The sequence below is a fragment of the Pungitius pungitius genome, chromosome 8 (assembly GCF_949316345.1).
Source record: "Pungitius pungitius chromosome 8, fPunPun2.1, whole genome shotgun sequence".
In the NCBI taxonomy this organism is placed as follows: domain Eukaryota; kingdom Metazoa; phylum Chordata; class Actinopteri; order Perciformes; family Gasterosteidae; genus Pungitius; species Pungitius pungitius.
Window position 1 is genome coordinate 12,048,288 of NC_084907.1, and position 23,500 is coordinate 12,071,787.

The window sequence follows — 23,500 nt, forward strand, 5'->3', positions numbered from 1 at the left end:
TGTTCATGTTTTATTTATGAAACCGGAGCGCTGGAAGTTTTCGAGGAGCAGAACGAAACATCAAGCGACTCTTTCTGCGCGTGAAAACGCGTGTTTGAAGAACGTCGTCCCTGCCCGCCATTGGCCGGCGCTCTCCTGCCGCGTGATGAAATATTAAGAGGGACGGTGAAATACCTTTGACGGTGACACTTCCTGTGCTGCTCGCTACGCCGAACTGGTTTCTTGCCACGCAGGTGTAGAGGCCTGCATCAGACTTGGTCGCATTCCACACCCGAAGGTTCCCGTTGTCCAACACGGAGACTCTGCAGTGAAAAAAAAGGAGAACAATTTAGATCACAGCCGCAGCATCAATGCTATATGCTTCCTGTTTGGGGGCGTGGCCAATGGCTCTGGGCCAAGATTAGAAAGACTCTGCGGTCCAATGTCAGTAGTAACACCCGCGATCTGATGGCTAAATGAAAAAAGTGACTAAGACAGCAGGAAACATTTTTCAGCGTCTCTAATTCATTTCGGCTTCTTTGTGGATCGCGGCAATGAGTAATAGGATTGCATCAAGAGTGATTAATTCAGCGCATGACTTGGAGATATCTAGGACAACAGTGGCTTCATTGCCCTTTATACAATGGCCACAGGTGCTCCAAAAAAAGGGCCTGACAAAAGTTGACATTTTCTAAATAACAAGCAAATATGGAAATTGTGCCCTTGAAAGGTGCTGCAGGAGATCTGGGGTGAGCAGAGTCATCAAGGCACGCTTCATTTTAATGATCTGAGATGCTTTGCTGAATCTGCAAACTGTAAATATGGAAGGATTGTTAAAGGGAGGAATGAAGTGTCAAAGGAGTCACAGCACACGGATTCAGTCAGATAGCAGCGAGGCTGTGAGAGATTCATTTTTTGGGGGGCTAATGAAGGTCGACAGATGCAGACACAATTTAAGCGGCTCTGCTCCATATTGGACTGTAAACAGTTAAATGACTGTATGTAAGATGATTATTGCTGGACTGTGCAGTTCCCTTGGCTCCACCCCCCGCTAACAGCCCTTTGTTCTGTTACAGCAGACTCTGGCTGCTCACAGCCCTCCTGCTTCCAACCAGGGGGGTAGGTGGTAAACCCTAAGAAAGTCAGACTACCTTGTACATATGGTGCAGAAGTTACTTATTACATGGTACGGGTTTGGTGGTTCGGAGCCACTGACGAGTTGCTGCAGTTTAAATAGTTTGACCTCTCGGATTCACTTGTAAATGAAATGACTGATTGCAGTCCAGTGTCCTACATCCACATCATGCCTTGTCTTAATTTAGCTCTGGATGTTTTGCTGGTCTTCACCAGCCTGTCGACAACTTGACAGAAACATCCAGCTGAAAGGTGGTGCTTTCCAGCTGTCATTCCGTCACTTCAAGGTAATACTTTTTCCTACAAGAAGTACTACTATTGACTATTAAAGCTCCAGCACTTAAGAAAAAAAGTTTTATAACCCTATATCATATTTCAGATTACTTTCTCAGAATGTGTTTTTACACCCACTCTTTCATCCATTTACTGAATATTCCTTTTGCTACTTAGTTTTAACTATAAGGCACCTGACCGTGTTTAAATACTTACTACATCAGGGTAAATTCAAAGTGACAGACCTTGTGAATCAGTCATTTCCTCCCTCCCTCCAGCTGATAGTCTTTCCTCTGATGCTTCTGATTGATTCCAAAGGCCCTTTGACAGTTACAAATGGATGTAGGTGACACACACACAGTTCATCAGCTCTTCCAGTTCTCTCCCAGCAGAATGTTTGCCTGTTTGCGTTCAACTGCATGCACTTGTGAAATGTGGTGTGTTACTCCTCTGCTTCACATCTTTTTATAAAAGGGGGATTTGATAAGAAAATGCAGGGACACTTATTGTGGGAAAAACCACACGGTGCTGCTGAGTGGAGACTTTGTGGAGATGCACTTTTTTAAAATCAAGCTGAGAAGAAAAGTGCTGAATGCAAAAGCAGCCAACAGTGATCATGAGTTACACGAGAGGCACGTCGCTGTGCGGGATGACATCAAACCATGGGGGCTGATGAATCTGTAGAAAATGGTCTGTTTGATGGCCCTTCAGCCCGACAACTGACCGCCCGAAGCAGAGCAAGCGCAACTAAAACAGCTCCAATGCATCCATCACATGTGCACCAGCTAATTCTGTCTGACGAGTCGTAGCATCAAAGGTACCAGGAAGCTTTTACCATAATTGTGGGTGCTGTGCATTATTTTCACCTCCATCAAGCTCTGAGATAAGCAGCACTGCCTCAACCCGACTTAAGCTAAAAGGAGCCATTCAAACTGCCAAAAAACAAGATGCAGAATCAGAACTCGTCAGCTCAAACAGCGAGAGCCAGACGTCACTAAGGGAGACCAAACTAACTCATTCCCCACATGGATGTAGAACTTAAGACAGCGTTAGAGTTTCGGTTGGATTTCACATTTTATAGGAAGCTGTTGATTAAAAAAAGGGTTATCCAAGTGTTGGACAACTCTTGTGTGTGTGAGCTGTTGCAATGCGGAGCGGCCTGAAAAGGAAAAGACGTCTGTGCTTTTAAAGATGTCTCTTCCCCGAGTCCCGATGGCACAGACTTCCAGTCGCAGGAGATAGAGGTCCATCGCTCTGCGATGGTGTTGAACTTGCTTGAGGTCCCGGCCTGACGGAGGGTTGTGGCTGAAGCCGCCCTCCTCAGCAAACTATAATATACACAAGGATCCATACTGTATCATTGTGTGTATGAATTACATACAGTATCGTCATTTACAGTGGTAGTGCTATTTGAAGAATTGCATCCTTAAGGACGCTAGGCTGCATCCTTGCGCTGTTAACAGCAGCTCGTCTGTAGTTATTAGTGAAAAGTCACTTTAATGACTCAACTTTCACACTCTAGAGGGTGAATAATATCTCACTGAGGCTGAGACGGTTTTATGTATAGTTTATACTTCATATTGTGAACAGAAAGTGAGCTCAGGTAGACACGTTATACATCACTTTCTTTCTTTTTGGCTTTATGGCTTTTACTGTTAAGCGCAGCAGGTTGCTAGGCAACGGGAGCAGTGGAGGTAAAGCGGATGACGCAGGCAGGAAGTCCCCCTGTAGGACGGAGCGTCCCATTTCAGAGAGCGCTCGGTTCAGCCTGTGCGGTGGTTTTCTAGCGACACTGAGACACGGCCACTGTGTCCTGCAGGACGGCGTAGCTATCAGGTGACCTGTGACCCGGGCATCTTGTAAGAGGAGGCTCTGCGTTTCATCCTGTGAGGCCTGCATGGTCTTATTCACTTGACTACCTTTTTTCTTCTGCTGATAGCAAAGGCGGAGCAGCTGCCACGGGAGCTAATGGAAGAGCAGGTGAGGTTGAATGCAGTGGAAGACAGTGAATAAGAAATGGAGCCTTAAGATGAACACGTTTGAGTCTGCTCCTGCCTGATCTTTTTTCTCTTCCTCTCGTGTCTTTCCCTGGCCCCGGACAACATGTCGGCACATTATGCGAGGAGACATTTCTCACCTCCTCCCTGAGAGAAGGCAGGTATCAATAATTCACAGGTGAGGTGAACACGAGCGCCACTCCTTTCGTCCCGGCCTCACGCGGGCTTTAATGGACACAGCAATAACTCTCCTAAAGAGGAAGGCCATTCTTTTTGGATACAGGGGGAGATGGCCGGAATGCACGCGTGAAATCCTGACCCTCACACCCCCCCCCCCCCCCCCCACACACACACACAGGTGTGTTTAATTTGGGGCCCGCCCCCCCAAAACTGACTTTTTGTAGGCGTCACTTTTTTTTCTTCCCGTTTCCTTCACACATTTTTCGTCTATGATCCGTTTGATAAACTCCGCGATGTGAGAAGTAACAAACAAGGAGTCGCTGAGCGTAGAATCACGTCAGCCCACTTCCCTGCAAACAACTGGCCTGATCGCACAATGGATTTTTTTATTTTCGAGACTTTCAAATCCGCCCCGCTGATGAATGCTCAGTGGCTGTGTGGCGCCGCGGCTCATTGGCAGCGTGACCGCGGGGCGAAGGCCTGTGTGCGTCTCTACTTAATTACCAGGGTAAATAAAGCGGCCTTGTGAAAATAGAGGGTTAAGATTCTATCAGTGGGATTACTCAGCCATGAGACCACGGGATGAGAGACGGTCGCCGGCTTACCACGATCCCAGCGGATAATTAGTCTCAGCGAAGGCCCTCTGCACACAAAGGCTGACGCCTCGGTGCGCCCGCCGCTCCACCCGCCGCTCCACCCGCCGCTCCACCCGCCGCTCCACCCGCCGCTCCACCCGCCGCCGAAAAGCAGCAAAATGGAGAAAGAAAAGTGCGAGAAAGGCCCTGCATGGAGCCGCAACGGTGAGCGTGCAGATTAAGTGCGTCTGCGTGGCCACCCACGCTGACCGCCATTGACTGACCCCCCTGGAAGGGGGGGGCGTCGTCTCTAATCAGAATTGTATGAAAGCAGCAGCAGTTGCTCGGAGCGGCTCAGGCGGCAAGAAAGAGGCAAGGTCACCGCATCCTTTGAGGCCGCGAGGAGGGGCGGGACCTGAGCGCAGGTGTCGATCTGTGCCCTCGACTGCTTTAAAGAACCCTGAAGTGTATCGGGGAGGGGGGGGGAGATGAATGGAGGGGGGCCCTCTCTCCTCCGGCTCCCCCAAAGAGAGGAACGGCCTTGTCGGCTGCGTAAATCAAGCCCAGCTGTGCGCTGCAGAGTCGGGGCGGCGCAACCTGGCACAGACCGGTCAGGTGTCCGCTTTATGCGGCCTCATGACTCAACGGGCACGCGCTCCCTTCTCAAGGTTAGCGGTCAATTAGAGACCAAAAAGCAAATGCGCTCTGGCTCTTTTCTTTTTGTGCGTGTGTTCTCTCAGTCAACAAAGCCATTGAAGAACAGGGACACCTGGGCCTTTACTTTGGACATTTCTCCGATACAGGTGTAATTGATATGGATTTTTCGCTGCACTCGGGCCGGTGCCAATGACTCTCACCTTGTCACGGGGATCATTAGCCGCAGCGAACGATCAGACCATCACCAAATGGCTCTATGATGGAGGGCATGATTAGCTTTGAGGTGATTTGAAATGTAAAGCTGGGCCCCAACTACATCGGAAAAGACTGAGCTGCAAAGCAAAGCCCTTGCTCAAAATCACGAGATACGTCAAGCTATAACAAAACGGAAAGTAATTCTGCTGCCTGGATGACAACCAGGCTCCGTCCACACTCCAGCTGGAGGTCATTTTCATTTCTGACACTCGCGGCGTCGCTCTACCATCAGGCGGCAGACCGTCTCTCCAGCTGTTGGAGGAACGTCTCTGAGACTTGGTTCTCCCACTGTGCCGTTCACGATAACGCACATTGGGCTGAATTGGTTTGTGCAACTAATTGACTGCTCCTCTCTGCTAATCAGCAAGCAGGTCTTTGATCTGATAGAACAGCAGTAGCAGATCATGTGATGATGATCACACCACGGGTGAGATAACCCATCATCCAATCATAGGCCCCCTCATGCTCATCATTCAGGCATTTTCTCCGTAAATGCTCCAATTTGTGGGTTGTTTTTTTGGTCAAAATAGGGAATGACCGCTAAATATGGATGCAGAAAAGGAAAAAAGCGGCTCTTCCAAACAAACAAAAGAAAAAAGAATTCTTAATTCTTTCTACTCTAAACTCTAAAAACTCTTCATGCTTCCACAGAAATGCACTAGAAGGCGGCATTCTTTGTGCCATCTACTGCTGCAAACAAACAGCATTGGTTCCAGCATCCCACGCCGTTCTAGCAGCCCCCGCCGCCATGTGGAGCCCAAACGGGTTTTGCTTCAGGACTCAAATGTTGTTTCGGGGGAAGAAAAGCTGAGATGATTCTAATGAAAGTTTTCGGACCAAAGACATTAGCGATGACCTGCCCTCGCCGCTGTATTCCTCCAACGGGGGAACAACGTTTCCACCCTGAGTCAGATATTACTCTGTCTGATGGATTGCCGTGCAACTTACTTGACTTTTATGAAGACAGTGATTAAACTGCAAATGGCCCACATCGAGCTCTGATGAACAGTCTGGAGAAGCATGAACTGCACATTTGACAGCTCACAGCAGATCAAATGGGACACGTGGACGCGGTGAGTCATGATAACCCACTTCTTCGCTTTTGCATTTGAAATGTTTTTTCCTTTTTGATGTAACGGTCCAAATTGTGATTAATTAGCAAGGCTATTCAGTTATAATTCATATTTTAGTTTATTCACGCAAGTTTAAATAATGGTACTAAAAAAAGACATTATCTGCACATTGTTCCTGGTAAATGACTGTGATAACCTTTCGGGTGCTGGAAGTGATTATCTCCACTACATTCAGGAACAATTCCCATCATCTTTGTGGAATTCCACGCACGCCGTGGCAAACGCCCGCTGCTGTAAAACTCCACAGAATAAGAACAACGGGTCTCACAATAAACCCGGCAGGTGATGAGCGTAATGGTCTTGTAATATCTTTGATATTCAACCAATCAGAAACAAGCATTAGATGCATTGAAATGTCAGTGTAGGATTTCATGAATCGTTGTTCCCTACAAAGAGAGACAGGTAGGCCATTTCCTCGCTGCTCATTGCTTTGATTCACAACGTACCCTGACATGTAGTAGAATCTTGAGGTGGTAAAGATTTCCACCCTAACTCACATTCTCACATGACCACAAATATTCCCGACCGGTCGTTTCACAACGATCTGTCGTTTTAGTTTGGCTTGAGACAGGTAATCAAAGGTCACATAGACAAAAAGCAGTAGTGGAACTAAAAATGACTAGATTTGATCTGCTGTGTTGGAGTGCGTTGGACGGAGCTTGTTTACATGTTGCTAGGGAGTCAGTGCTCAGCCCGATCACGGTGGCCAACAAGAGGACCCAAATCCCTCGCTGGGTGAAAGGGGTTATGGGGCAGCTCCATTACAGTTTACCCTTTCAGTCTTTCAGCTTTCTAAAAGCACTGTACCTTGCAGACAATTACCATCAATCTGGTAGAAAAAGCCTGTCTGACAGGGATCTTTTGGAAGTGCCAATCACAGCTCGACAATAACCAGTGCCTCTGCAACCACGGTTACGGAGCAAAATGAATAAGGATGAGTGACACAAAGTAAGTACTCCTTCTCCAAGTATCAACAAAGGCGAGAGCAGGGAGCGGGGCTCTGTGCTGGCTTTTTGGCTTTCATTCTCCTATCGGGCAACATAAGCAGTGGAGTAAGTTGGGGGCCATACTTGGAATGACTTTCCTTTTGGTTGGCTGTGTATCAACAATGCTCTCCGGGGGACCGGGTGACATTAAAGCTTCTCTGGCAATATTGTTGCTTTATAAAAACACAGCCAAGGGACAGGGAGGCTGGGCTGTGACTCAAGTATTAATCTCTTAACTCTGGGAAATACACACTCCCACTGCGGCTCCCATGTGTGTTATCATAATGTAAGCAGGGAAACGAATACCAAGTTCATCCCCGTAGCGTCGACAGCTTGAAGGAATTCTCCTTTTTCAAAGACTTTGCACTGCATTGCTCCGCTGACGGACGTGGGCGCAGTCTCTCATGCAATTTGAAATACGCATGTTCCATTCCGGGAATTCGTGGCTAAATAACACAGAAAGTTAAGCCTCAATTTACATAGTGCAGAGATAAAGGAAATCAAAAAAACATCTGTGTTTTCTGGTCTCACGTTTAAAGGGACAATAAGGGGAAAAAGTGCTCAGGATCGCATCATCTCCCAAGGCGTAGACACATTTTTTTCAGGGCCAATAATAAAAAAATAACAATAAATGTTTTTTTTCCTACTTTGTCTCACGCGCACGGACACACACACACACACACACACACACACACACACAGTGTACTGTGCATCTCTTATAGGAAGGTGTCTTAATGGAGCAGGGCTGATTGAGAACGTCTAATTCCCTCCTGTGGAACACAATGGGATTGTGTCGGTAATTGCATTGTGGGGGGGGGGGTGGGGAGGGGGGGGTCTATCAGGCGGGGCCGCACGTACTTCCAGAGGATTCCTTTAATCACAAATTGCTCTCCGTGTTTATTCCCCTTCCCCGAGATATTCATCTCTCCTCGTGTGCCGAGGTAACCCTTCAGGAATAAAGAGCACACACATGTTCCACAGGAAATTGTCAGAGGAACTAAGATGGATCACTCGTGCTGCGTTGGCGGATTCTCACTTTGAGAAATGATATCAACCGCAGTCTTCCAGATAAAAATAATCCCAGCGAGCAGTAGATGGGATGCAGGCAAGAGGTTTTCCGACCTAATCGCAGCAAACGTCGCGGAATTCACTTTATCTGTGGTCTCTTATTTGAGTTTAGTCAGTCAGCAGCGCAGAAAAGGAAAAACTGCTAATATAGCAAATGTACAAAGAATTGATGGCACCACATGATGTGAAGCCCTGATGATTTACAGGACATACTGAGAGGGAAGCAGTGGGGCGTGCAGGCAGAACCGGCTATGAATCATTCCGACGGTCTCTAAATACAACAAGAAACTCAATGAATGCTTGCGGTGACAAGCAAAGGCTGCGTGTCCATCAAGGTGTCCTTCAGTACAGATCACCCTGACCAGGCAAGTCGTGTGTCTAACATTTACATGTAGCTTTACAAACCTATAAGTAATGAATTTTTGGAATCAAAGAGAGTATGCAGGCGATTATGCAGAAGAGTGTGAGGGATTCCTCACTGACGCATTAATGCTCAGAATCATTTTATGTGGCCACTTTTCTTCAAGCCGTTTGATGTTCAATCAGTGGTTGGATTGAAGATTTATTTTTTAAACCATGAATTGACAGTTTATAATATTTTCAGTCAATGCACCCTTTGAGACCATTTAAGAATGAGGGAACTAAAGCGAAAACATTGCGCAACCTCTAATTCACAAAAACATGGAGCTGCAAAACCTTGACGAAAGAACTCTAAAGATATATATATTTCTACAAAGCTCTGCTGCCAAACCAAAAACATATACTTCTATGTTGGAGTTAACAAAAGATAACTGTTCACATGCACAGTGTAAAAGCCATTTGGATAATTAGGGTTTCGAATATGAGTGAAAGGCAATTTCATCTCTCACAACCTGCCAGCAAATACGCCTCTAATAACGATCCAGCCTTTCTGTCGAGATCATGAGCTACTTATTCCTCCCATCCATCTATTGACCTCATGATTGTGGCCGACCCCTCCCAACCTGGACATGAACTGTTTGTGCCCCTCCCATCCGGCAGGAGGCTGAGGTCCATCAGGACAAAGACGTCCCGCCACACAAACAGTTTCTTCCCTTCGGCAGTCGGGCTCATCAACAGAGCCGGGGCCCCCTTGACTGACTCTCGCTCTCTACATGTACACACACTTTGTCACTTTCACTTGTCACTTGTCACTTTGTTTAGCTGGTGCATTATTGTACTGTCTTCTGTCATGCACCTACCGCCAAGACAATTTCCATGTATGTACATCATATTATGGCAATAAATGTTTCCTGATTCCTGATGGTCGCGGCAATAGGGCTACAAAAACACACAAAACAGCAACAAAATGATTGAAACCAAATCGCCACCAGGAGACACAAAACAACTACAACGTGACACAAAACAACAAACAGCAAATACGCAAATAAAATGCCCAAAGAGATGCAACTACAACTACCAAGAGACCAAATGACTACAACGAGACAGTAAGCAAAGCACAAAACTGACCACAAAGCCAAAGCCAACTACACAAAAAGGTTTTAAGAAGTACAAAAAAAAAATCCAGTTCATCATCATGAACGGGGATCCATGGATTTGAAACTACCATCCATCTATTGCTACTTGTCAGGTCCGTTCATCTAACCATACATTAAAGTAACACTGAGGTTTCATCCGACCAAGATTATTTCCACCTCCTGAGCAGCTCCAACTCCGAGGCGTGTTGGGATTTATAAAACATTTACAGTAATCTGTGTGTGTGTGTGTGTGTGTGTTTGTCTGCAGCTGCAAGGATCAGCGGAGCACTAATCCTGCGCCTGCTCCCGTTCTCAGGGCGGGACGGGAGCCCTGAGAGAGGTGGAGGCAGAGGCCCGTCTGCTAGAAGAGCTTTAGGAATACGCATCGAGTGTTCAAGCTCACGCTCCTGACCTCCACAGAGAGATCCACGTCACAAGCAGATGTTCAATTACAGGCAAATGAGGAAATTGGAGGTCTGACGTGGGGGGGAAAAGAGGCAAAGTGACATTTAAACATGATAAACACTGGTTTTAATAAGAATAACAGCATGCAGCCTGAGAACGGACGGACTGGAATAGCAGCGCACAGATCATTTAATCACCACCTTTATTAATACACCTGTTCCCATACACGCCTTATTCATTCCAAGTGACTCATGAAATAGACATCTGACGAGACTCTTATTAAAATCTCCTTGAGACGGAACAAAGGCCTCGTGGAAAGGATAAGAAGCGAATGAACGCCTCTTCCAGCGCCTCGTGTTGATGCTTTCTGCAGAGAAGATGGGCCCCAAATGGAGATCACTGCGTTTACGTGACAGACCTGCTTATCTGCACGGCCCAAGAAGGGAGGGGCATACAATATGCAGGAGGGACACATCTCCTTGTGGGTCATGACTACAGATAGCAATAGAATTTGGCCAATCCAACTATTGCTCTCTCTCTCTCTCTCTCTCTCTCTCTCTCTAATGCACAAATCAACATCCAGGCCACAGACAGATGCTTCAGTGTGTTTTCTCACTTTAAGTCATCGAGCCACTCAGAAACTTTTAAAGCTCCCACCTACATCCAAGACATTTACAGACGCCACTTAAAAGCCATGAACACAGCAAACAGATGATTTGGAAACGGCTCCGGGCACGAAGCGAGTCGGAGAGCTTCATTCGCTGGTAATTTCTCATGCTCTCTGATTCCCACTCGCTCTTCGACGCGTGTGTCAATGGTTTGGAAAAAGCAGAAAGCAGAATTAAAGAGCCGTCAAAGCGTAGGCTACATCTAAGCTCAAGTGGTGACAAAGTCATGGGAGGAACCGTGGAAGGACCGTCCCATTAGTGTGTCAAGCTGCGCCAAGGTGGCCATTGTGCTTCCTTTGCAGCAAAGGGTCACTTGTCCTGTATGATATGAAGCTAGAAGAATGGATTCATCTTTTGGAGGGTTATGTCATTCAACCAAGTTTACTTGAAATGTTATTCTCACAGGTTTTAAAATGCTAAATCTAAAAAATATATATACATTTTCCACTTTGTCTTGTCATAGTTTTCATTTAAATGTGACAAATAGAAAATATTATCTACAGGGCATTGTGGATAGGATATTTTTTTGATGAACTAATCATTCAAATTCTTTCACAGCAGGTACGTGTGTGCCTCATGTTTGCAGTTGTTTCCATGGTGCATCAATTACTTTTTTAGGGAGCCTTTTCCAAGGTGTTTAGTATTTCTGTCTGTGTTAAAAAAATAAGCCAATAAAGAAGGCAAACGGTTGCTGTGCAATTTCTTGGCAAGAAAGTACATTTTATTACTAGTAAATGCGTCAAAAGCCGACAATATCGACATTGGGAGAACATTTGCTGTAAGTATGTAGCTATAAAGTCTTCACACCCTTGTCAATCAACCGCATTCCAATAGCTCTTTAAAAAGAGAAATCAAGATGTACGAATTTCAACATCCCTGTGATTCGAGAGAAGTTTTCCGAACATCTCTTGCTTGTTCCAATAGCATCCTGGTGTATGTACGTCTCTAGAGATTTGAGACCACTAAACTGGGGTAAAAAAGAGCTAATAAAGCTTTGGACTTTGGCAACAAGCTTCCTGTTCTCTCATTGCGGTTACATTCCCACTTGCACACAGGCTTCCACCGGCACAACATTCCCCACAGTCAACGGTTTCATTAGCTTTGTAGCTGAAGCCAATAAAAGTTTCCGGATTGAAATCATTGGAGAGAATGTTTGAAACATCAAAATATTCTCAGCTTTAAAAAAAAAAGTTTATTCTACAGTCTGTAGAATAAATAGTGGTGACAAAAAAAACTATTATTTATACACTTTTTAAACTATTCTAACAGCATTTCAGGCTTCGGAGAGTGATCACATACAGGGTCACAGGTATCATCAGAGCAGCAGAGAGTTATTTTAGGAAAACCGATTCAATTTTGATAATATTATTTTTGGAATACTGGAGTCCTAAACGATAGAGCAGTAAAATGAAAGAAGAAATATTTTTGGCATAAATCATTTGCATCACATTGCCATGTCTTAGACGTCTAACCGTTTGCACTGTGCTTACTAAATATGATTGCCATAGATTTCCTGACATAAGAACAAATTCTCACTGGCACTCAACTCAGAGAGCAAAACAATTATGAATCAATGAAATTAAACATTTAACGGTTTTAATTTTTGAACTAAAGCATTTGTCACATCAAAAAAACACAACAACAAGGTAACACTTATCCAGTGTGCAATGCCTAAAAAGCCTCTGATGCCTCCGTGAAAGGGTAAACACCTCGATCAAAGGACTGCATGAACCAGCACAAATATTAGCTCACAAATCCTCCCAGTCATTAAAATATGGAGTTTTATTGCAGGGAAAGGAGTCGACCGAGTGCGTCTTATTGAAGTGACGCAGTGAAATGCTTCTCCCTCCACGCCCGACACGGCCCACTTCCACCCTCATCAGCAGGACCTACACACACACACACACCCTCAACCCCCTCGGATAGAAGGGAGCTGCTGCTATGAAGATGGATGATCCAGCTGGTGACACCGGTTCCCCCTTCTGCCGAAGCCGCAGCAAAGTGCTAACGCAATTAAGGCAATTAATCTTCAACAAAAGGGGTCTGCAGCTACCTCTCGTGACCTCACACCCTTCCGTACAGGTGCAGAACTAATCAGACGCACATGTCTACAAAACACAACCCTTTCATCTGCACTTATTAGCTGAACCAAATCGGAAATTATAGAAAAGCAGCACATCTTATCACACGGATGATGAGTGATAATTGTATTGATTTTCACAACCACCGGCTGGCTGTTTACTGTACTAATGAAGTGATGTACACACATGGGCCAGCTCTTACTAACCAAATGTTTAAAAGGGCAAACGCTCTTCTGATTACTGATGCCGTAACAATTGCTGGACATTTTCATAACGTTTGTGTCAGAGAGAACATGGAAGCGGTAAGAAAAACCGTAGAGGGAGTCGTAATCATCTAAAATGCACCGGCGTGTTTCAAGCTCTGTAAATAGTTATTTCACTTCGGAGCTGGCAACGTAACCCGGCATCATGGCAAAAAAAGAAAGAAGATTAAAGTACTGTAATACAGCGGGATGTTGGATCTTGAATCTCATATTTTTGGAACATGAGGCACAGGTGGTTCAAGCCAAATACAATTGAATCATCTGGAACTAAATGCAGGAAACATATTTGTTGTTGATTAAATGTCGGAAAAACTGCAATAATGTTCCACCATAGCACAACAGAAAGTCTGTGTTCTCTGAAGATGAAGACCTTTGAGTAGCCTTGTTTGCAAACATTAAATATCCTGTTTTAATGATTTTAGAGAGAATTGTTATAGCATGAACCATTTCTCCTTTTTATAACATTTAGTGGTCGCAGGAGGAGTGAGCAGCGTAAGGTAACAGTTTGTATCCAGCATCCATCCCGAGTCTCCCCACCATCATGTCAGATGTCTGCTCTCTGCCCGCACACAAAGTGTCGGCCCTCTTCAAGTCTTACTATTCCATTAAAAAAATTATTGACGTTTCTCTGAAAATGAATGAATAAATTAGCATAAAGCAGTTGAGGCTTCAACAAGAATTTGCCTCAGAAAAACTCCAGTCAGGTTCAGTTAAAAGAGCCTGGTAGCTTGTCCATTACGCGGGAAATCTACTCAAATCTGATATTGAAAACCATCACAAATTTGCACCACTGCTGGAATCAACAGTTCTGATTTAATGTTTGCCATTCTTGTGTTGTATATCTTACGCTTAAAGACGATTATAATGGTAATAATTATTTTACAACACTTCATTGATCAAAATATGAATCATTCATTATGTATCATAGCTGATTAATAGTTAGGAATATGCCAGAGCTTTGTAAGTGTGTGCAGCAGCAACAAGCATCACGAAGCTCCTATTTAACGTCGGGACGGACCATTCCGCTTCTTGATTTATCGCTTGGAGATAATGTCACAACAAAGACAAATATGGAATCAATCCTCGCTACGAATTCCAGTGAACAGGAGGGAAATGGTCCAGCTGGTGAGACGCTGAGGCGTGTGACGGAGGTGCAGCAGGGCGAGCGAAGGGCACCAGCGGCGAAACCACTATGCAAATCCAGCGCCACTTTGTTTGACAAGCAACAACAGCGCTTTGTATATATGCAAAGGCTGGCAGGACACTGTGCACACAGCCCTGCTGTCAGGCACAGTCACGCTAGAGCGGTGGCACCCAATGGACGAGCCCTGGACCACGAGGCGGCTACCTGGACCAGACCTCACACATCACCCGCACTGACACCGGCCCCCAAAGCGGCTCACGCGCCTCAGGGGTCAGATGTGTCGGGGTCGCTCAGGTGACCCTCAGTTCCACTGAAGCGTGGTGTCAAAAGTCGGATGATGGGATTACCGGATCCTCGCTGAGGGGAAGTGACCCTTTGAGTTTACTTTGAGTTAACTCAGCAGCCGGTCTGTTTTAAAGAGCCAAACCCCATAAAGCATTACTCATTTAGGCTTTTCCTCCGAGCGGTCCCTGCCACATCTCTGCCCGTACATGCAGAAATAAAATATGCTGCAGTGACTGGAGACTTCTGGTGTTACATTGATTTGGAAATTTGGACTATTTAAGTCTTAAAAAGCTAGGCTTGCATTACAAATGGGCATTTTTCCGTGCTATGGAAGTAGAGATGTCCACTTCTTCCAGGCACTTTATTTATTTACGTATTTATGGGGCATTAATTTTTGATAGGAGACAGGAAATGAAAAGTACTGAGCCCTACTCAGGCCGGGATGTTTCTAAAACAGCATAATAACCTCCAAACAACAGGCACCCAAATATATGATGGAGCATTTTGTCTTGCCAACTTGAAGGCCTGGTAAGAGGCCATAGGCTCCAAGCCATGCTTCCCCAGAAGCCCCTTTCCCTCAGTGTTTGCATTTGGCTGCTCTCTGTGTTTACAGCACATGTATTTACACTTTTCGCTCAATGTCTTTAAACTTTACATTGTTTTCTGCCGTGGTCTCACAGCAGACAGCCGGGCTCTCATCCATAAGTCAGTGTTTTGTATGCGGAATGAAAGCCAGCAACGCCACTTTGAGTACGACATCCACATCTCTGGCAGGTGTAAAATGACATTTTCAGCTCTGTTGCCATTGATGCTGTCGTGGTGAGCAAATGCTTTTGTTACCTGTTGCTTTCCTGCAGCGGCTCGCTGCCCTTCCTCCAGGAGACCACGCCCCACGGGGACATCTTGGGCTTGCACTCGATGAGCACATCTCCTCCGACCCTCACTAGCGTCTGGCTCTTCAGTTGGTTGTGAGAGAAATCCGGGGCAACGGCTGAGACAAGAGAAGCAGATTAAAAGCAGGTGTTTGGAAATGCATCACATTTCTTTCCCTTCAAATCATCTAATGCAGAATTTCTCTCAAATTAGTTCTTGAATCCATTGCATTGTTGCCTTGGGTAATTGTGAGACTCCATCCTATTCCTCACAATCTGAATGATTAGTATTTAAAAAGCATTGATGTTGTATAGTTGAAAAGACTGTTGGAACTTTATCATTATTCTTCACAAAGACAAAAACGTCTCGCGTGTCTGCAAACCGCTTTAAAACATTGTCCCTTTGCAAAAAATCCAATATTGTCTTCGAGGCGTCTTCCTTTTCTTAATCCTGCACCTACGGTTGGACCACTAGGAGTGGAGGGGGGCGGGCCTTACGGGCCTGACGGGGCTGGCGGGCGGAGCAGTGCTGGAACACATCACTGTCAGCCGGACGCATTCCTCTTACAATTAATGCTTTTCAATCAGTAGCCAATGAGGCAGAGGGGTCGCAGGTCATCCGGCTGCGCTGAGCAGAGGAGGACCACGGGAACTTGTGTGCTGCAATTAGTTCATCACACGTATTTACACACCAGGCCAGTCGCGACCTCTGCAGGCCACTGCCACAAAGGTCAAACATTTCAAGTCATCAACATTATGTTGCAGCAACACGACGTCTGATGCAGTACTTTCAAACTCTCTCTCCTTGCATCCATTGAGCCAGGATTCAGTCACAAAACAAGAAAACTACTGTTAGCCCCGCCTCCCATCCATCATAATGTTCTTGTTCTCGTGAACTAAGGTAGGAAATAGTTCTGCATTTCACTATTAGTGTTCATAGATGATGATTTATTTAAATGGATATATGCAGATTAACTTATGTCTGTCAATGGTTTTAGCTATTTTTGGGCCTTATTATTAGCCACTACGGCATGTTTGGAATGTTCAGAGAGCGAGCCAGAGCCTCACCTATGATCCGGAGCTCTGCGTTGGAGTAGACCTCGCCGTGCTTATTCCCGGCCACGCACTGGTACATTCCAGTGTCGGACAGGGTCAGGCGACTGATGGACAGCGCTCCGTCGGCCACCTGTATGCGCTCCTGCAGACATAGAGACACACGGCTTTAATACACCTATTCCTGGCACTCATTTATATGAAAGCAGCCAGCCAGTGTGGCCAGTGAATTATGGTCTGGAAGTGACAGACGTGGCAATAAATCAGGGTTTTCATCACTAATGGAGGGAAAGGCTTGGGTGGATGGAGGCAGGCTAGCAGAAAATGACCCTAATCAATCTGCATGTTTATGAGAGGGAAATAAAACCGTGCCCTATTTATATCTGCAACTGCACCACAGGGCCTGTTTCCCCTTCAGCAGGGGGAGGGGGGGTGAAAATCGTAACATCTGAGGTATAATGCATTGTGAAAATTGCTTTTCTGATAAGTATGCCAGCATACATACTAAGTGCCAGCGTACATGGTCCGACTGTGTCCCTCCTCCTCATCTGTTTGGACGTTGTCAGGGGGGGGGTGCGTCAGTGAGCCATCAAAAGAGGAGCTATTTAAGGACGGCGGGTCCCAATGAACTTTGAGTCCAGTGCATCTGTCAGACATGTAGTCCTTGATATAGGATTCATCCCTCTGAACTTGGGCTCTGAATCCCCCCAGCGCTTATTCCCGTGTCTCCGTGCGGCTGTGTCAGGTCCTGGCCCCCGTGTGCCCTTCATCTCCCGCGTCTTCCTCGGGGGGGGGGGATTAAGGCACGTAGAAAGGGGGGCCGTCCTGGACTAAAGGATCACAAACTAATCCTGTGTTTGAGCAGGTCTGCGCCTGTGATTTCCATAACCCTGAGCGGCTGCGGGTGCACAGGGGCGAGCACCCCCGCCGGCCCAGGGTGGCGTATATCAGTCTGTGCACGGAGAGAGCACTCCCGTTTATGGCTGCCATTAATTAAGCATGACGTTCCTCTCAAATCAGCAGTTTTTCACTGGGGGACCTGCAGGGACCATCTGTACGCCGTATGCTGAAGGAGAAGGATTGGCAATGTCGTTTGCCGGGTCGATTCGTTTGACATAAAGTGGGGGAAAACCAGTGAGAGGAAGGGAAGGATAAAAGAGTGAATTATATGGTTTAGGAACCATCTTCTCTGGTTTGGTTGCTGTCGACTGTTATCGTCTTCAGAATTAATAATAACTGGAGGCCTTTGAGAGAATGATGATTGTTTTACAGCTTAAAAAGCTCCATTTTATCATCATGAAAATATCAATCCACTCTTGTGGATGTGGGAAATTGTCTTTTTTCTGTCTAATAAAAATCAACAAAAAGGAGAAAATAAGCAACGTGAAATTGTATTTGATCAACAAAAGGATTACTTGTGCTTACTGTAAAAAAAACTAAATTTCAAATTCCACACAGAGATATTTGATGACTCTCGATATGCCTGCACAAGAAAGAACTTCCAGTCGACATGAACTAAGCTCCAAAGTGGCTTTGCAATAGCAAGAACAAAAGCTCTGAGCTCAGCCTGTTTGCTCCACTTGAGCTTGAATTAACAGGGGAAGTGTGTGTGTGTGTGGGGGGGGGCAGAGGACTGCATTAGATCTAGATCGAGCCACAGTGGAAGACCTCAGATCTTCTACTTAAAAGGGACACTTCAGGAGTTTTGAAGTGGGCTTGTGTGAGGGACTTATTCAGAGTACAGTCGATGTCTGTTTAGACAGACAGGAGTACCAGCACCTGTATCCTGTTATTATTCATTAAAAGTTATTTGTTATTAGTCACAAAATAATACGGAATAAGGAAAGGAACGATTGGAGCCTACATTAAAATAAAGCAGATCATGATTTGGCTGTTTTAATACGCACAGTAACTGAAGTTTGCAGCTGTTTAGTTTTTTTTGATACGCTGTAAATACTGCAAGGATCAATGGAGTCTTCATCTATAATTACAAATACCTAATTTGTTGTTTTTCCGTGATGAGTGTGTAGTACATGCAGTGCTAACAGGAATTACCACACCTGGTGGTCCCTCACTGATTCCAATGGACTAATCCTGTTTCACGGTGGAGTTTCCCCTTCTATTGCACGGCCACCTAATCCTGCAGCAGCTACCATCAATAACGCAGTGAAAAAGAAGCATTCCAATAAAGCGTTGCTATTGTCACACGGGGCAGCGATACAAAGCACCAAAAGCCCTCATAAGGGTCTCATAATCCATACGGCCGGAGCCCAGCAGCATGTCCAACAAAGAGCCGTCCCTTTGTAGAACCAGTCCGAGAGCTACTATTATTAGAGGGAAACAGTCGCGGCGCTTCAATATTTCACATGACTGACATTGAATAATTGAATGCACATATCCTCAGCTATATATATCATGACTCCCTAGAAATCTCCTGTGCTTTATAGTCAATTTCCCCAGCAATAGATATGGCCCATAACTCTGAACGTTTCCCCCTGCGTTCATTTCTTGGCGATACGTGAGCGTGCATCGACTACCGACCAATAACGCTGTGTTTAAAACAAAGGTATATTTATCCCCATGGGCGGGCTCAGGTTAAACCCTTTATAAGACGTCATGTATAGTATATATGTATAGTTCAACAGACCGTCATACATGGGAAAATAAACTTTGATTTCTTTATTTCTGGTGCTTAAACTTCTAAAAGTGTCAGCAGAAATGAGCACGCCATCAGAAAGGTCTCAATTGATCCGGCGTAATAAATAACAACAAATGGTGCGTCGTCCCTCTCCACTGCTCTTTTACATCATTGACCTTTCCCACTTCCTCTCGTTAAGTCACTGTGGTTAATGGTGCCATTTCAAACATTGTGACACCTCGGTTGATTGATCCATTCACCCAGGCCTTTTGAATTTATACACATATTGTATTTATGTGAAGGGAGGAAATAGAAATCGTTGTAACCTTTAATCACACATGGGTGTGTTGGTAGATGTTTTTAACCGCTGTTTCACTTTGGTTTGATGCAGTTGAGAATAAAACGAGGAAAAAACAGGGATGGGGGTGTCCAACAAACACAAGAGAGTTACCTGATAAAAGGTTTGGGTTAAATGTAAGCCATTGGCTGAACAGATTGTTGATTATTCCTCCCTCAGGGCGACCGGGCGTTTTTTTCGTGTGTGCCCGTTGCCCCTGGCAACAGCACCGACCGCCGGGCCTCACTCCGACGACGACGCACATTACATCCAACTGATCGACGTCCTCCGATGTGTTTGTCGCCTCTTTTTGCCTAATGAAGCGTATTAACATGTCGCCTGTTTATTTATCAGGTGCGAGCTGCGCTTCAGTGTCTAATCAATCTTTCCCTAACAACCTGGCTAAATGATCCGACTATAATAATATTATTATATTTATATTACGAGTATTAAACTGTAAAAAATGTTATTTTTGCAAAGGCCAACAAGTCAAATCTTTCTGCATAAGAAAGCAGAGCCAAAAATGGGCCCATCTCTCATTGTTAAATACATAATGGGAATTCAGCAGCGAGGAATGGAAGGAGGATATACAGTCTTCATATGGAGGAGTTACTTTTTCCACGTTTGGTGGTGCAGGATTAATAACAGCACTTGCCAAAGAAAGATATACCACCAGATTAGAGCAGCTCTTACATCACTGTGCTTTCTACAGGAGCATAAAGCACCGTCCGATCCCTTTGAATCGAATGGCCGTCCTCGGAGTAAATTGCCCAGCAGCCTGCTGCACGGGAGGCGGCATGTTGTGACGAGGAGGAACACAACGCGTGCTAATTAGTGGGCCGAGCTTGGACAAAGAGCTCTGAAGGTGCAGCCCTTCTCCGTTAGAAGTGCGTCAGAGTGCGGCGTCGGTAGCTACGACCCTAGAGGATCTCACCTCCGCAGGCTCCAGGTTCTCTCCGTTTTTCATCCAGCGGTAAGAAGGCTTCGGCTTCCCCGTGGCTTTGCACTCCCACACCAGCGAGTCATCAATGAGCTTCTGGGCCTCTTGGGGTTTCTCGATGAGATGTGGAGGGGCTGCAGGAAACAGGGAAAACACTGAGTGAAGATGGAGCTGGTAACAATGCTCATCGAAGTTCAACACAGTCCCACATTTACGTGCATCCTCAATTCCTTGCCCCCCTTCCTATCCCCACGACGATGTTGCAAGGAAGGAGGCGTTTGAAGTAACACGTGCTCCCGTTTTGAAGATGAAGTGTGGCGCTGCTGAATCATCTGTCGCTGGTGTTGTCACGCTGCTGTACTTCATGTCAGGTGAGCATGACGATGTTTGTGACAACTTCTATATTTATAATGACTTCAAATGACAAAGTGGCACAACGGAACGAGGGTGTACAAACATTGTATGTTTAGCGGACATCTCATTGATAGCATTGCATTGACACTCTTCCATCTGTAGCGCTGTGTGACCCATAGCTGCTACCAGCATAATCTTAACCCTCTATACCCAACTATATCCCCACTTGGTCTTCGTCTCCCCGGTCCCCACAAGGTGAATGTGTTGTCACATTTGTTTCCACACACAACGCCTTCAAAATAAGCCCACGCCAACATTTATATGGTTTAAATGTGGTACTTAACAGAAATCTGGAAAAGCAGCCAGTTACACACAAGGTCGGCTTCTGGTGCCATAAAAACGCTTCATTAGATCCCATCTGACTAACTGATGGTCTAATTATACAGGAGGACAATTGATTCTTGCCGTGTCACGCAAGTAACTCAAGGTTATTTGATAATTGAGCCCCCCCCCACCTTAAAACAAAGCGGTACATAAAAGCGGATCAGCAGAGCGGCCTCTGCGCGATGCTCCGTACATCAGAAACGTGTGGGTCCAGCTACAATCATGGCGGTAAGAGCAGGCCGCACCTTCTCCATCCGGGCACATTCCGCTCCGCCCTTTGTGGTGGCCCTCGAGTAGCGGTGCCTGCTCTAATTGCGCTTCCTCCTTCGAGTGAGGCGTCGCGGCGCTACGACCCGTGTGCGGAGGCCACAGAGCGACGGCGGTTTGAAAGAGAAGGGACGTGGAGAACAGACGGGGGGGATTTGTCAGCGGTCTGCACGGATTCATCATCAAAGTCCAAGAATCAGAGGCGCCTTTTTCGCCGTGGACCATGTGACTTACTACGGGCCTTTGTGTTTGTTTGTAACACTAAACGGGGGAAAAGGGCCGTGGTTCTTCTTTGACAGAAGGTTGGTGCTTCTGTTGTTGGATCAAAGACATGGGCCTCATGCAGGGACAGCTTCCTTCTTGTGGATTACAACAGCTTCTCAATTTGTTACCAGATATTGATTTTGGGGATTCACCGGCCCTTAGTCAATGGTTTCAGTTTAAGAGGAATTCATTAATAGATCATTACAGAAATGCTATTAGTCCATTGAACAAAGTAAGGCTCCCTTCTGTATTAAAGCTTCTTTTCTCTTTTTCTGTAAACTAGGAGAAAATGGAGGAATTCAAGAAAAAAGATTGGTCAGGCTACTACATCTACTACAAACTATATGACCAAACATCTATTGGACTCGCTTTTCCTCGCTGACATGTCACCAAATAATAATTCAATCCCATTGATCATTTTTAGAAATCTATCCGTTCTACTACCACCTGAAGAAGTCTTTGAGATACGAGAGTTTAGAAAAGAGCCGTCGGGGAGGACCGATGGCCGGAAGGATCCGTCCTTGGAATACGACCACAATGCACCTTCCTGGACCGCATTGTATTTGTATTCTCTATTCTTCTTCTTCTTCTCCTGGCTGACAGGGTACCTCACTCCATCCCTCGCCCCGCTGCCAACGTACCGACTCCCAGTCAGCAGCTACCAAACGAGAGTGTGAGCCTGAACCGGGCCGGAGACAATCGGAGCCAACGTGGCTGAAGACGAAGGCACAGGTGGGAATCTGCTTCATCGGTGCAATCACCGTGAGAGAACGCAGACGAGGATACAATGGGTGGTGGTGAGGGGGGGGGCTGACATTTACTTCCACACTCGTCCTTGAGTGTTGGTTGAACACCGCCTCAGATACGCAAAGAAAAGACACGGTGGCCGTGGGGAAGCCAAACTGAAGAGAACTTCTGCCGTGTGAAGACACAATACATCTAATTACACCATGATGGACTGATTGAACTTGTGTCTCGGCTTCATTGAACAAGAAATGCAGCTCCTTCATATCCAAAAGACTCCACCGGTGGGAATCACGTCGACGCATTAAAGTGACCACAGGTGTAACACCTTCATCTCCTCCCCCACACAGGAGATACCCTTATCGACTCCCCCATTGGCTTACACTGCTGACGAATGTCCCAGAGGCTTAATGCAAAGGGGAGTTCAAAATAAGATTACTGATTTTTATCACCTGGCAGCTGACAGCAGGGGAGAGAGAGAGAGAGAGAGAGAGAGCGAGAGAGAGAAAGGAAGGGGGGGGGAGACACTGACCAAACCCATCAAAAATGAGACAAGGGACAAGTCAAGCCTTGGCAGATCACAGCGTGCTGCCAGGCTGTCGGGGGTGAGCGGGGGCGACGGGCTTCCAGGACCGCTGTAAATCACGGCAAATTGTTTAATGCCCCGAATGACTTCTGTCTGACGGCCGACACAGCACGACCCGAAAGGGGGGGGGGGGGGACCAGAGGGAGGTGGGCAAAGGGAGGTCGTGGTGGGAGGAAAATTCACAGGCTGTTCAGAGAGTGTTTACCACTGTTGTGCCGTCTTAAATATACAAATATATATATAGATATCTATATATATTTATATGGGGGGCATCGGTCACAATGAGTGGAACTACTGACCCCTTTCCTCTCGATCCAGATGCTGCTGTGTGGAATTTGTCCCTGACATATGTGCCACAGGCCTATGCATAGTACATTCACCGGCTTTAATCTCCAGTCAAGTTGGACGTCAACCACGATGCCATCTGGTGGCACCCAATAGCGGGCTCAGCATCATCCCCATCGCTCCTTTAATCCGGATCA

General features: G+C 46.0%; 1 protein-coding gene across 2 annotated transcripts in view; it reads right to left on the bottom strand.

Moving 5' to 3' along the window:
* Window positions 1-23,500, bottom strand: part of cntn4 (contactin 4) — a 106,886-nt gene that overhangs the window by 16,531 nt on the left and 66,855 nt on the right. For both annotated transcript variants that reach the window (XM_037490454.2, XM_037490453.2), the window contains exons 9-12: window positions 20,414-20,553; window positions 16,520-16,649; window positions 15,420-15,570; window positions 175-302 (exon numbers count right to left, since the gene is read on the bottom strand). In XM_037490454.2, coding sequence (XP_037346351.1) covers window positions 175-302; window positions 15,420-15,570; window positions 16,520-16,649; window positions 20,414-20,553 — 549 coding nt within the window. The remainder of the gene's footprint in view (window positions 1-174; window positions 303-15,419; window positions 15,571-16,519; window positions 16,650-20,413; window positions 20,554-23,500) is intronic.